Here is a 13588-nt window from a genome sequence, read left to right as displayed (position 1 = left end):
AATATCATAAGTTTATTGAAGATGCTCACCTCATGGTCACCAAAGTCATAGATCATTGGGGTCAGGGGGGCACTAAGTGCCAAGTGTTTCCAGAACACTAGACCAGCAGCAAACCCATTTTTAGTCTGTAGAGGAAAAAGATTTCTTTTTCGTTTACATAAAAATCATGCATGAAACTTCATTCCTTTTTTTCCACTAAAGGCTCAGCAACAGAAAAATGGGTGGCCTGATTTTAGCAAGTTAGATCTATAACAGCCTGCAATTCAGATAGCATTAACAAGTTCATAGTTCGCTGGCAGGCACAATGAATCCTGTAACTCTGGCTCACCTTAGTGTCCATAATGAAAGATGAAACAGGAACCTGTTCTTTGGTTAAATGCAGCTTTGATCAATCCATATCTTATTCATTTATGTCTAGCATACACAGATACATTACAGTATAAAAATGAGTTGGATATGCTCAGACATGGCTTCAACTTTTTATTTTGTTAAGATTTTCATGAACCATAATCATATTTATAGCCGAGCCTGGTACCTATATTACACAGATACTCCTTGATTCCCATTCCATATCCTCTTATATATTGATCGTATTGGAAGCATCATAAAAATGGCTGTATCCCATTATCTGCAGCCATATCCATGTGATGGAGCCGGGTACTGCATTGTACATCCATAATCTACTTACATTTTATATGGATATTTGTGCAATCATCCATATACTACAGATGGACATGGTTTGAATGAGTGAAAGTTTCATATCCTTCCCATTACAACCTACCTGTTTAACTACCAACGATCAATGAAAGCTAGACAGATGCTTAAAGTATGATAGGTTAGCAAGATATACAAAGCACGAAAATGTCTACTAAAATAGCATACTATATGAAGGCAGCACAGTCATAGCCTAGTTAAAATATGCAAACATGCACAGGCTTATTGAAATTTATGTTACATGAATTATCAAAAGAATGGATACAAGGCACACCTCTGCAATGTCACAAAGTCTTCAAAACATTAAATACTGTGAGTGGGTCAGGCTTTTTCATCAACCCTTGAGTCAGACGGCCTGCTTTTGCAACAAGCCCTAGGTCCCCCAATGCCTGGCAAAAACAAGCATATTAGGGTGACAAAAGTATGCAAGAGTACTCAAAGTCTTAACGATATGTTTGTACCTCTCATAACTTAGCAAAGCAAGGTTCAGATAGATTAGTAACTACATTATGAGCAGTTTATGGGTACTAGTTCTTGTTACTTTCTGTGCAAAATAATCAATAGCACTACAGCTTTCAAAGATAAAGAAGCATTCCATTATTGTTTTTCCGGCACAAACTCCATTTAATCTGTCAAAGCAGAAACAGTGCATGCCCCATTGTATGGGTCGGTATATGTAAAGGCAGGGAGGCGAGAGGTCACTGGTGTGTACACAAACAGGAAAACAAAAATTCATAATTAAGCAAGATTATATAACATAAAAATTGGAGAATGATTGTAGAAAAATACAGAAAATCACATAAATAAGACAAACTCCTCCAAGATATTTATTCATTGTTCATAGTTCATACATGAGCTTTTGACCAGCATAACCCAAACAAAATGAGGAGCTCATCATCTATGCACCGTTGTAGACCCCACAATTCTTATGAAAGCGATTCCTAAATTGCATCCAGCCATTATATTTAGTTCGTATAAATTAAATCACCCATGATATTTATTCATACCATGATCATCACAAGATCCAAAAATGGAAAAAAAGGCTGAAGCGATTAAGATGCATTCAGTACTCAAATAATACTTCTCAAACAAAATCCATCCAAAAAAATACTAAAAAGAAACAGACGAACCTTCGGCTAGAGAGAGGGAGGCGATGCCGGAAAAGGGGCCATTTGGTTGGCCCTTTTTTAGGGCAAGAGAGAGGGAGGTGTCACTCGGTTGGCTCCTTTTCTGGCAATCAAAAACTCAATAGAGAGAGAGATGCACTGGTTTTCGGCTGTTCGGTTGCAGTCACCCCTCGTAGAGCAGAGACGGTAAGTTGGTATTTGGTAAAAGGGTAACTAGAATTTCAAGCATTTTTTGCGTTTTGAAAGAATCATAAAAAAAAAGCATAAAAAGTGCCACAAAAATATTGGCATCGCGAGATTTAGTAAATCTTGCAGTATTTTTGTGAGAAATTTTCATAAAGAAAAAATCTTGCGAGATTTTGTAAATCTTGCAAGATTTAGCCGTTTAAATCTTTTACAGTTTTTCTCGCATTTTTTAAAGTGATTTTCGTAAATATCGCGATATTTGTCACCATGGTATAATCCCAATTCTCCACAAATCCAAATTAGGGTGGGCACAAATTTGTATGTGTGCATGCTTTTATATATATATATATATATACAGAGAGAGAGAGAGAGGCACAACATTCGGGTCAGGGTGGGCTGGGGATTTCAGGGTCAGGGTGGGCACTTGTAGAGAGAGAGTGAGGAGCTCATTATTCGGGTCAGGGTAGTTACTGCCCACCCTGACCCAAACCCCCTTAATGGGGATTTCAGGGCCACTTGGCCCATATCTGGCTCTGCAGGGGCGTAGCTAGGATTCATGTGAGGGGGGGCAAACAGGGGTGTAGCAAAAAAAAAAGTTTGGTGTGATAGGATTTTTTTTTTTGAGATAAAATAAAAAATGGCTACGATTATTAATAAAAATCTATTTCATATGGACAAATCAAACTATTTGCTGCAGTCTTTCTCAACCTCAACGTTAAGTTCTTAAACATTATCTAATGGCAATATATGACACTGGTGCGATAATTTGAAAGTTCATAATAATGCATAAATTTTATTTATGACAAAATAAATCAAAATACAAAAGTACCAACTAAAATGGACCCTGACGGTTACCCGCAACATAAAATTCATCTATAAGAGAATCTATAACTAAATTCATAGTATATTCTCGTTCGATGTACAATGTCATACAGTCAGCAAGAAAACCACCGTCCATTTTGTTACGAATTTCCGTCTTTACATGCTTCATCACTGAAAATGTTCGTTCTGTAGTGGCCGTAGAAACTGGTAATGTCAATACAAGATAAAATAATCTAGTTAGCGTGACATAACTTTCTGACCTTTCACTTACAACCAACTTTTGATACAAATCAGGTAGAGTAGGTATTTGAAATCGAGGTTCAAAAACCACATCAATCTGATAATGTTGTAACTCTGCTTTCAAGTAAAATTTATCTTGTGGTGTAAAATCTTGAGGATAAAACTTCTCTGCAAGCTTGCAAATATCAGCTATATTAAAGGATTCAAATGAGTTTCTAGGATCCGATGTCGCACTGAGAGAAAGAAGTTCGACTGGTGTGTCATTAAATCTAGTATTTAACTCCACCAACAAGAAATCTATAGCTTTATTGAAAACATCAAAATGATAGTGATGCTCAACTGAGTGATACTCACGACCACGAGATTGACCAACCATATATGAACTACTAAAGTCAGGTAGGCAAATATCATTTGTTGAACAAAATGATGTTACCTCTTAAAGAAATTCTTCCCAACCATCTTCTCTCAAAGCTTGAAGCACAATCTTTGTAGGGTAGACAAATCTCATAGCAGTCAAGATATCTTGATTTTTCTTCTGAAGGGCCTGACACAGAATATCAGTAACTACAAATATTGGATTCATCAAATGCAAGACAAATACAAATTCGAAACTTGTAATGCAAGTGTATGCACCATCAACCTCAGCCTGAGATTTAGCACTTAGAGAATTTTCAATCAGGCACTCAAATACTTTACATGTTGCAACGTACATATCCATCAAGCTCTTTACAGATTCATAATGACAACTCCAACGAGTAGCTCTAGCTCTATGCAAGTTCCCAATCTGATTAGCCCCACTTCCCGTCGACCGTTCCCCAGTTTCTAACAAAAGCTCAATTTCTTTTCTATGTGTAGCTTTCAACTCACCAACACGCTTAGGCGAAGAAGTAATAATGTTAACAACATTATCCAAATAAGAAAAGAATTGCCAAATGTCACGAACATTCTTAGCTGCAGAAACCAATGTTAATTGCAAACAATGCGCAAAACAATGGACATAATATGCATAAGGACAATCCTTTAGAAATAAAGCTTGGAGCCCATTCCAAGCACCCCGCATATTACTAGCACCATCGTACCCTTGTCCTCACATATTCTGAATTTGAAGGTTGTGACTACTAAGAATATCAAAAATTTGATTTTTCAGAATCAACGAGGTACTATCATTAACACTTTTAATTGCAAAAAATCGTTCTCTTAAAATTCCCTCTTCATTGACAAACTTTAATATAACGCACATTTGTTCTCGTTTAGATGCATCTCGTGCTTCATCAACAAGGATACAATACGGTGCATCTCCAACTTCATTATGAATTATACCTTGTACTCGGTTTGCCATAATGTGTAAAATCTCCCTCTGGATATCTGGAGAAGTGTATGCGGCATTTCTTGAAGCATTAGCCAAAACAACTTTACCAACATTTGCATTCATTTTTCCAGAATATTCAACCCGTTCAATAAAATTTTCACGATTCAATGAAGATAAAGATTCATCATGGCCCCTAAATGCGCAACCTTGGAGCGCTAACCACTGAAGAGCTAACATTGAGGTTCTTACTCTCAAGCGAGCTTTTTGACGTTCCTCTTGGGATACAACATTCATCACTTTGTCAATGTGATGACCCGGTCTCATCAAAATCTCTGTATTTCTTACACATACATTATGATATGAAGACTTGTGAAGAACCGACATGGGTAAGAAAAACACATTTTTCTCCTTGACTAACCCTCTTCCAATTATTAAACCCAACCGTTGCCAATGCTGAGAGATTCGAAGAAGGGCTATTATCAAGAAAAAGAAAGCAATAAAAACAATATGCTTTATCTTCTGTCAGAAAAAAATCTAACCAACGAAACTTATCATACCAATGTTCTTGACATCGATGCACTTGTTTACCACATTGTCTACTTGGGTATTGTGCAAGTTTTGGTTGAAAAGGTCCTGCCCTCAGATAAGCCTATCTAATTCGATCTATTTCATTAACAGAGTGATCACACATGCTCTTTCTTTTACTCGGATCTCTTTCAATATAAAAATCAGATTCTGAAGTTGGATTCAGAGATGGAATATGCTTAGGTGATGAAGGAATGGTTGGAGTAGGACTTGGAGTTTCCTCGACTTGTCCATCTGAAGAGTTGTCTAACTTCGAAAAAAATGATAACAAGTTTTTTCTTTTCTTAGTGCTTGAAGATTGTCCTCTTTCCATTTCAAATTCTACAAATAAATAAGATACTACATGAGCATAACTTTGACTGTTTCAACTTACAAAAGTATTACTTTAACTGTTCAACATAACAATTATACATAAGTACTCCGAATCAGATACAATTACTGATTGGTGATAAATAATAAAAAAATAATTGAATAACATCATGTTAAGGTAGTGAAAAAAACTAGAAAAAAGAAAGTATAAAATTTTCACCGAATCAGATACAATTACTGATTGGTGATAAAATTATTAATCAAACACGTAAACTATCAATAATCTACACAATTAATCATTATAATTCTACACAAGTACACCGAATCAGATACAATTACTAATTGGTGATAAAATTATTAATCAAACACGTAAACTATCAATAATCTACACAATTAATCATTACAATTCTACACAAGTACACCGAACCCGATACAATTACTGATTGGTGATAAATGACAGAAAAATACCAATATAACACTATAAGTCTATACCAATTAACACTATAACAATTAACACTTAACAACTATAACAAACTAATAATCGTGCATAGGGTATGAATCAGGACAAATAACAACACGAAATTTGTAAATTGCAACTAGATAAGAGTTAAGAATATACTCACAAGTCACTAGGAGAGTAACTAGATAAGATTTAGCACGACTGAAACAATATTCACTAGTTCACAACTTTCAAATATATCTTCTTGTCCTTTAAATACATTCACTGATTCACAACCTTCTCCTACTGTCCAAAGATAATTAATTTGGATATCAGAATATTAAAACACAAGTTAGAAGTCAGGACTTTTCTATAATTCTATATAATTTGAGTAGATAAAGTAGATAATTGATTCTATAATTCAGAAATCAGGACTTATTCTAAAATTCAGAAGTCACTGATTCACAACCTTCTCCTAGCTTTGTTCCAACTAAAATGAGTAGATAAAGTAGAATTATTGCACAAAAAAAACATAAATTACCATCAACAGTCAACATTCATCTTCCACTTTAATTTAATTTGTGAGTCAAACAATTAACATGAGATAAAAGACTGAGCGACATCTGCATATATGTATATAATATATACATATGTACATAGGAATATATGTATAGGAGCTCATTCGGGAACAAAAAAATAGGATTTATCCTCAAAATGTGTAAATTATTTTTTATTTTAAATAAAATTTGATAAAAAATAAATGCTGTGAATTGTTTCATGTCAGGATCAACCCTACTTCGGAGTTGATTTGATTAAATCTACTCCAATCCACCTATAATTTGATTAAATCAAACTAGCACATATTTGATTAGTCAAATTACCCAAAAGATCGGTGTCTCGTCGTCGTGCTCGGTCAGTGTCTCGTCATCTCGTTCACTCAGGAGCAGCGCCAGAGGCTTGGAGGAGAAGCGTGGGCGGTCGGCGTCGGAGGCGAAGCTCGGCCGGTGTCAAAGAAGAAGTTGGGCGACATTGGATCAGTCGTCGGGAGTCGAGGGATTTGGGGAAGACGAGGGCAAGGGCTTGGTCACTCAAAATCAAGATCGAAGAAGAAGAGGGGTTGAGGGGTAATAAGTTAAACGGGTTGGATCCAGCACAGGCGGGGGCCCGCCCTCGCCAGGTGTTGGATCCGACCCGGGAATCAGGGCTGGGCTAGGACTGGGCTTTTAAATTTTTTTTTTAACTGGGCCGGGAGGCAGGACTGGGCTACAGCCCAATCCTGCCCCCCCCCCCCCCCCCCCCCCCAGCTCCGCTTTTGTGGCTGTGCCATTGGCTGAAAACCTTAGGCCTGGTTTGTTCTATTCCCATGTAAAGTAAAGGCTTACACTGATTTCTAAAAAGTACTTTCAGCTCAGCCCATGTGAAGGCTGTCATGGGGGGAGGTCATTTCTAAAAAGTGGTTGATGGTAGAAAAAACTGAGGCCCACTTGTGCCCGCATGTCACTTTCCCACTATGATGATTTGATGTTTGTTTCATTCATGGTGAGAAATTATTACATGAGGTTGCCAACTCAACATTCTCTCATGTAAGTTGCATTAAACAAACGAGGCCTTAGGGAAGTGCTTTTTTAAAATTTCACCCACTGCTTCTTGCAATCCGATTCACCTAATGATACTGAACTTTATTGAATCTTACTATCAATTGCTTACAACTTCTATATGCTTGTGATGCTGAAGCTCTTATCACATCTTTTTTGTCTAAATGCATTAGCACATGTCCTGTTATCTCTCTTTGTTGGTTGCCATTGTGTGATACCTGCAGGGCAAGAAATAAGCTTGATGAAGAATGTCTTTTGTTTAGTTTAGAGATGGACAGTGCCAATTTCTACTTGTATTTAGTTTAGAGAAATTCATCGGTCTTTCATTTAGCTACATCTCTATAGGATAAAGTAGTTGGCATTTTAGAAGACTGTAGAATTCAGTGATTCTCATATTAGGCTTTGATTGTGTTCCTTATCGGCTGCAGGATGTGGGATTTTTTTTGTGGGGGTGTTGAACAAACATAAAAGTGGTTGTGAAAATTCAAGATCTTCCAAGTCTAATTACCCATATGATAGCAGTTCCGATAATTGAATTGTGCACAACAAAAAGGGTCAGATAATAGAAGTGATTAATGGAGAAAAATCAAAAGATAATTGCAAGAACTTATGGTTAAAAGGTCGTGCACGCAAGGCTGAAAGATGGGAGGAATACAGGTTAATATTCTCAGATATCAGTTCTATCTTAATTTCTAAAGTACAGTACTAGAAACTTGATGTCCAAAAAGGAAAACGTGGTTTGCAAGCGGACAAAGGTGTGCCTATAACTTGATGGGAAACTTATGCTAGCTGACTATGAACTGAGCACTTCTATATAAGTTGCATAATTGTGCAAATAATTTTCAGAGAGAAAGCTAACTTTCATTAAGGAAAACTGCAACGAGAAGTAACCACAGGGAGTGCAAGAAGGAACAAAATTAACAAAGTTGAAAGCCTTATAAGACTAAAACATGTTAATTCCAAGTGGACACATGTTAGAAAAACTGCCATGTTTACTAAGACTCCACATGCTTTTTCAGATGGCAATTGATAAACTAAACCCCTATTGATCCTAAACATTCAAGGCCATATTTGATCACCTGGGTGAATAAGGTAAATATGTTGGAGTTGATAAGCAGCAGTTTTTTTTAATCTTCAACAGGCAAAGTGTGCATTTATTCCATTTATTTGAAAGTGCACATTATGGAAAGGGACGCACTTTTGTTTTTCTTCAGTCGGCAAAGTGAGCATTTATTGCATTTCTTTGAAAGTGCACATTATGGAAAGATATGAAAGATCTATCCTATGTGTTAACGAAACAGGTAGAGTGGATCCGGTGCATTTTTGGCTTTGCTAGCAGGCTTTCTAATTAAATTATTGCTTCTTATTTCACAGTTTTGAGTCGCTCGTAGCTCAAATAGAAAGAAGACAAGAAAGCTCTAGGAAGTTTTTAACAAAAAGAAAAGGAGGAGAGTACGGATGATATGTGCAGAATTCAGGTGTGTTACATTAACCTTTTCTGCTAACTGAATATAAGAAACATAAGTTAGCCTGTCTCAATCAATACAAGCTGGCTTAACCTACATTGACAATCAGGAATCTCATAGGGAGAAGGCAGAAACAAGATCAACTCTAGGAAAGTATACCAGTAGAGAATAATCTCATTTGAAGATGATGACTTGGCTTCCTATGACCTAACGGCCAATCGATCAAATAGGCAGGGCCATCCTTCCCTTTGTCATCAGGAATTGGGAAGTCTTTTACCTTGAGTTCCTGCATTAAGCTTGAGTCATTTCCAAGAGGGTCTCATGCATACTTGTCAGAGTGTGTCGATGCAAATAGGAGGTAACCCCCAAAGCCTATGGAATAGGAGCAAATCCTGTCAACATTGATTATAAAGTTGCAATTCGAGGATAGAAACGGCCAACCACGTTTGCTGGACACAATCATCTAGTGCGAACCCAAAAGAGTAAATAAAATCATTTAGTGAGAGACGAGTTGGTTTTGTTGATAAGAGCAAGTTGGCCAAAGTTTGCTGGTAATCCAAATCTCCTACAGTTAAAAATTTGCAGGGATATTTCTATATTGATCTTTTGGGTTGGAGCATGTCATGAAAGGATTCCTTGTTAACCCCTAGGCCACCTTGCCTTTGTAATGCTGTTATGCGTCCACAATATGCATGTTAAAAGGTTTACAAGGAAGTGTCAACTGTTGAATTTACAGCACAGCAGATGTTTCTCTGCACATTGTATTGTATATCCTCACTTCTTTCATAGCCACAGTTGACAAGCAAGAGATCTTGATTGGAGGCTACTGTGGCCACACTTTAAAGGTGAAAAATAGAAGTTTGTTTGATGTTGGTGGAACACCTCAGCTTGCTGCTGTGCTTGATCACACAGAGATATGGTCCAGTTTGATGCGTGGTTCTCTGTTAAGGCTAATGACACTGTTACAGTTTCCAGTTATTGTCAACACATCCTTTGTTACTCTTTTGGTTAATTACTTCTCTGTTAACCCTTCCTTAAAAATGAAGGCGCTTTTTATGAATAAAATAAAAGTGACGTTCAATTATTGCTGCAGTTGAATCCGTTTCTCTTGGATCTGCAGCCTACATGCACTTGGAAGTGATGACATCATAATTCACAAGTTCAGGTCATCTTATATATATTTCTGCATTGCTCTTCATAATGTGAAGCTCTGATTCTTTTTGGTCCTGTAAATTGCCAGCATATGCTTTTAAGAATTTCTGTCAGTATCGCATTTAGACATAAGCCTCTTGCCCTATATAACCAAAGGAAGACCTAGAAGCAAGAGAATCTTTCCTTCATCTGAAATGTAAATGGTCCTTGTTATGGCCTCAAAATTTGGGGGTTTTCCCTTGTTATGTTTTGTTCATCTTATATTGTGAGTACTCTGATACTCTGCAAGCTCCAATTCTTAATATCAACTTGAGCTCCATCCCCTTGACCAGAACACATGAGCATCATTGTTGCATCATCAGTGTAACCTGCAGCATCAAGATAATTCACCGATCGTAACTTCAAAGTTGTTGTCTTGGTCGAAAACGGTAGTAGGACGATTAGGTTGCACCATCATAACCGAGGTGTCTTGGATTTGAATCCAAAGGAGTTATTCCCCTGCTTTCCTATCAAGAAGATGCTTTGAGGTTGTCCTTTTATCTTAAACACCTTAACATTTCACGACGCAACCCTCTACGACCAACAGGTTTCAGATGCCTTTGGTAAACCCGTAATGCCACTAGGAGGATTTTGTCCAAATATGTCAGACACGGGCACAGATGCAATTTCAATACGGATATCAGGCATGAATGCACAAATACGCGAGAACACTAAGCAGGTTATATGCCCCCCCCACACCCCACCCCACCCCACCCAGACACACCACACAAACACACACACACGCAGGTGCGTGTTCTCGGGTCTGAATGAGTGCCACATATGTGTGTCGGCATCACTTAGCATCGGAGTCCGGTGCATTTGCAAAGACTTAAGTACCCTTTCCCGCCACTAGCGCCATAAAGCGACGTTTCAAATAAAGGTCAAAAATGTCCTCTCGCCAGAAAGGGTTAAAATTATCACCGTTTTCGCCCTAAGGAGTAAACTCCTCTGCTTTAACTCGTAATATGTCGCCCTAAACATTCTAGATCACCCTTTGATGACACACCATCTGCTATAACAGGAGCTCCTTTTGACGACGCAGCCTTTGACGTCGTCTGCTGCTGCGGGAGCACCCTTTGCTGTCGTCTGCTGCCGTCGGAGCACCCCTTTGCCATCATTTGCTACCGCCGAAGCGTAGTCTGAGCATCGTTGCCACCATCGACTTCATCTACCTTCTAGGTGTTTCTTTTCCACTGTCAGATTAGCAAAACTTGTGTCCTTTCAGTGAGTTTTGTGTATGGATTCGTTATGTAAACAAATCGATTTGTAAATTTGAATGTTAAATCTTATAATTGGTTGTACTATTCATGATAAATAACACCAATTTTAATACTGAAACAAATCGATTTGTACCTATCTACCTTTTGGGCATCGAAAAACAGTTAGCACGATTTGTTCTAATGAAGGCCAAACATTACAATGATATGTACTTATGAAGGCTAAATTTCTACAATGATTTGTAAGGTTGAATTTAACAATGATTTATACATTTAATGTAGTAGCGATTTGTTCGATGCAACAACGATTTATACGTTTGAAGCAATAACGATTTACGATTTATGATTCATGATTTATACATTTACTATTTACGATTTACAACAATATATACTTATGAAGGGTGCGATTTGTACGTTTGAAGCAACAACAATTTATACGTTTGATGCAGTAGCGATGTGTAATTATGAAGTTACCTCGATTTGTACCTAATTTTGCTAAATCGTACTACGATGTTTACTTATGAAGCCAAATATTGCGATGACTTGTAATGTTAGTGATTGTGTAACGAATGTGATAATTTGTAATAATATATACTTGAGGAGGCAGTTGTAACATATAATGATGCAGTTATATTATGATGTGGTTATATGTTCCCCCCGAAGACGCACAATTTGCTACAGTGTGTGTTCGGGGGTCTGAATGAGTGCCATGTATATAAGCTCGTGGGGATTGTATCCCCGTGTGTGTCAGCATCACTTAGCATCGGAGTCCGATGCGGTTGCAAAGACTTAAGTACCCTTTCCTATCATTCTCGCTAAGAAATGATGATTCAAGAAAAGGACAAAAATGTCCTCCATCTAGAAAAGTGAAACGACGGTTTGAGATCCTCCATCTAGAAAAGTGAAACACCGGTTCGAGAATGATGTTAACTCTTCAAAGTCCAAACGTTCCATTTTCGCCCTAAGCAGTAAACTTTTGCACCATCTGCTGTAGCAGGAGCTCCCTTTTGACGACACACCCTTTGCCACCATCTATTGCCACCAGACCCTCATTTGCCGTCATCTGCTTCCATCGGAGCACCCTTGCCGTTGTCTGCTGCCACCGGAGCACCTTTTGTCGTCGTCTGCTACCTTCAGAGCAACCTTTGCCTTTGTCTGCGGTCATCGGAGCACCCTTTGTCACCGTCTGCTGCCATTAGAGCATCCTTGAGACAATGATTTCGCAGTGGCAGCATCGTTGCCACCATCGGCTGCGTCTACCTTCTGGGTGTTTCTCCACCACTGTCGGATTACCAAAACTCGTATCATTTTGGTGAGTTTCGTGTAAGGTTTCGTTATTCAAACAAATCGATTTGTAAATCTGAATGCTAAATCTTACAATTGATTTTACTATTCATGCTAAATAACACCTATTTTCATACTGAAACAAATCAATTTGTACCTATCCACTTTCTGGGCATCGAAAAACAGTTAGCACGATTTGTTCTTATGAAGGAACAACGATTTATATAACGATTTAATGAAATTACCACAATTTGTTCTTAAGTTTGATAAATTGTATAACAATGTTTACTTATGAAGCCCAAATGTTACAACGATATATACTTACTTATGAAGGTTGTGATTCATACAACGATTGGTAAGTTCAAAGCAACAACGATTTATACATTTAAAACATTAGCGATGTGTATTTATGAAGTTACCTCGATTTGTAATTAAGTTTGCTAAATCCTACAACGATGTTTACTTATGAAGCCAAATATTACGATGATTTGTTATGTTGGCGATTATTTAACGAATGAGATAATTTGTAATATTATATACTTGGAGCGGCAGTTGTAACATATAATGATGCAGTTAAATTTATGTGTTGTGCAAGTTAGCAATGTCTAAAGCTCGCTAGATAAGAAATCCTCTGCCGTTCGATTTCATGAGATTTAATGAAATGATTCGCCATTCCCATCTATATGAGTGTTATGAAGGGTACCAAAATATAATAAACATTGAGAATGATAAAGAAAGGGACAAAGCGTTGAAATTATATTATGCAGAGGATTATTCATCAGATATTGAGGTTGAAGAGCAAAAAAAGCATGAGGAAGAACTAAAGATAAAGATGATGATGAAGAAGAAGAAGAAGAAGGAGGAGGAGGAGGAGGAGGATGATGATGATGAAGAGAAGGAAAAACAAAGGAAGAAGGAGGAGGAGAATGAAAAACAAAGGAAGAAAAGGCAAATGAAGGAGGAGGAGGAGGAGAGGAAAAGGCAAAAGAAAAATGAGGAGGAGAATGAAAAGCAAAGGCAAATGAAGGAGGAGGAGGAGGAGGAGAGGGAAAGGCAAAGGAAGAAGGATGAGGAGAATGAAAAGCAAAGGCAAAGGAAGAAGGA

General features: G+C 37.6%; 1 protein-coding gene across 1 annotated transcript; it reads right to left on the bottom strand.

Moving 5' to 3' along the window:
• Nucleotides 1-3525: 3525 nt before the first annotated feature.
• On the bottom strand, nt 3526-4521 carry LOC149812016 (uncharacterized). The gene is made up of 2 exons (XM_089992962.1): nt 4410-4521; nt 3526-4040 (listed from the first exon to the last, which is right to left on the bottom strand). Exons 1-2 carry the CDS (start codon nt 4519-4521, stop codon nt 3526-3528), a joined length of 627 nt encoding a protein of 208 aa, XP_089849088.1.
• Nucleotides 4522-13588: the final 9067 nt, after the last annotated feature.

This window comes from Nuphar pumila, chromosome 17, assembly GCF_984573655.1.
Source record: "Nuphar pumila chromosome 17, dmNupPumi1.hap1.1, whole genome shotgun sequence".
Classification (NCBI taxonomy): Eukaryota; Viridiplantae; Streptophyta; class Magnoliopsida; order Nymphaeales; family Nymphaeaceae; genus Nuphar; species Nuphar pumila.
The sequence above is the reverse complement of the archived record's forward strand: the minus strand, read 5'-3'. Positions and strand labels throughout refer to the sequence as shown.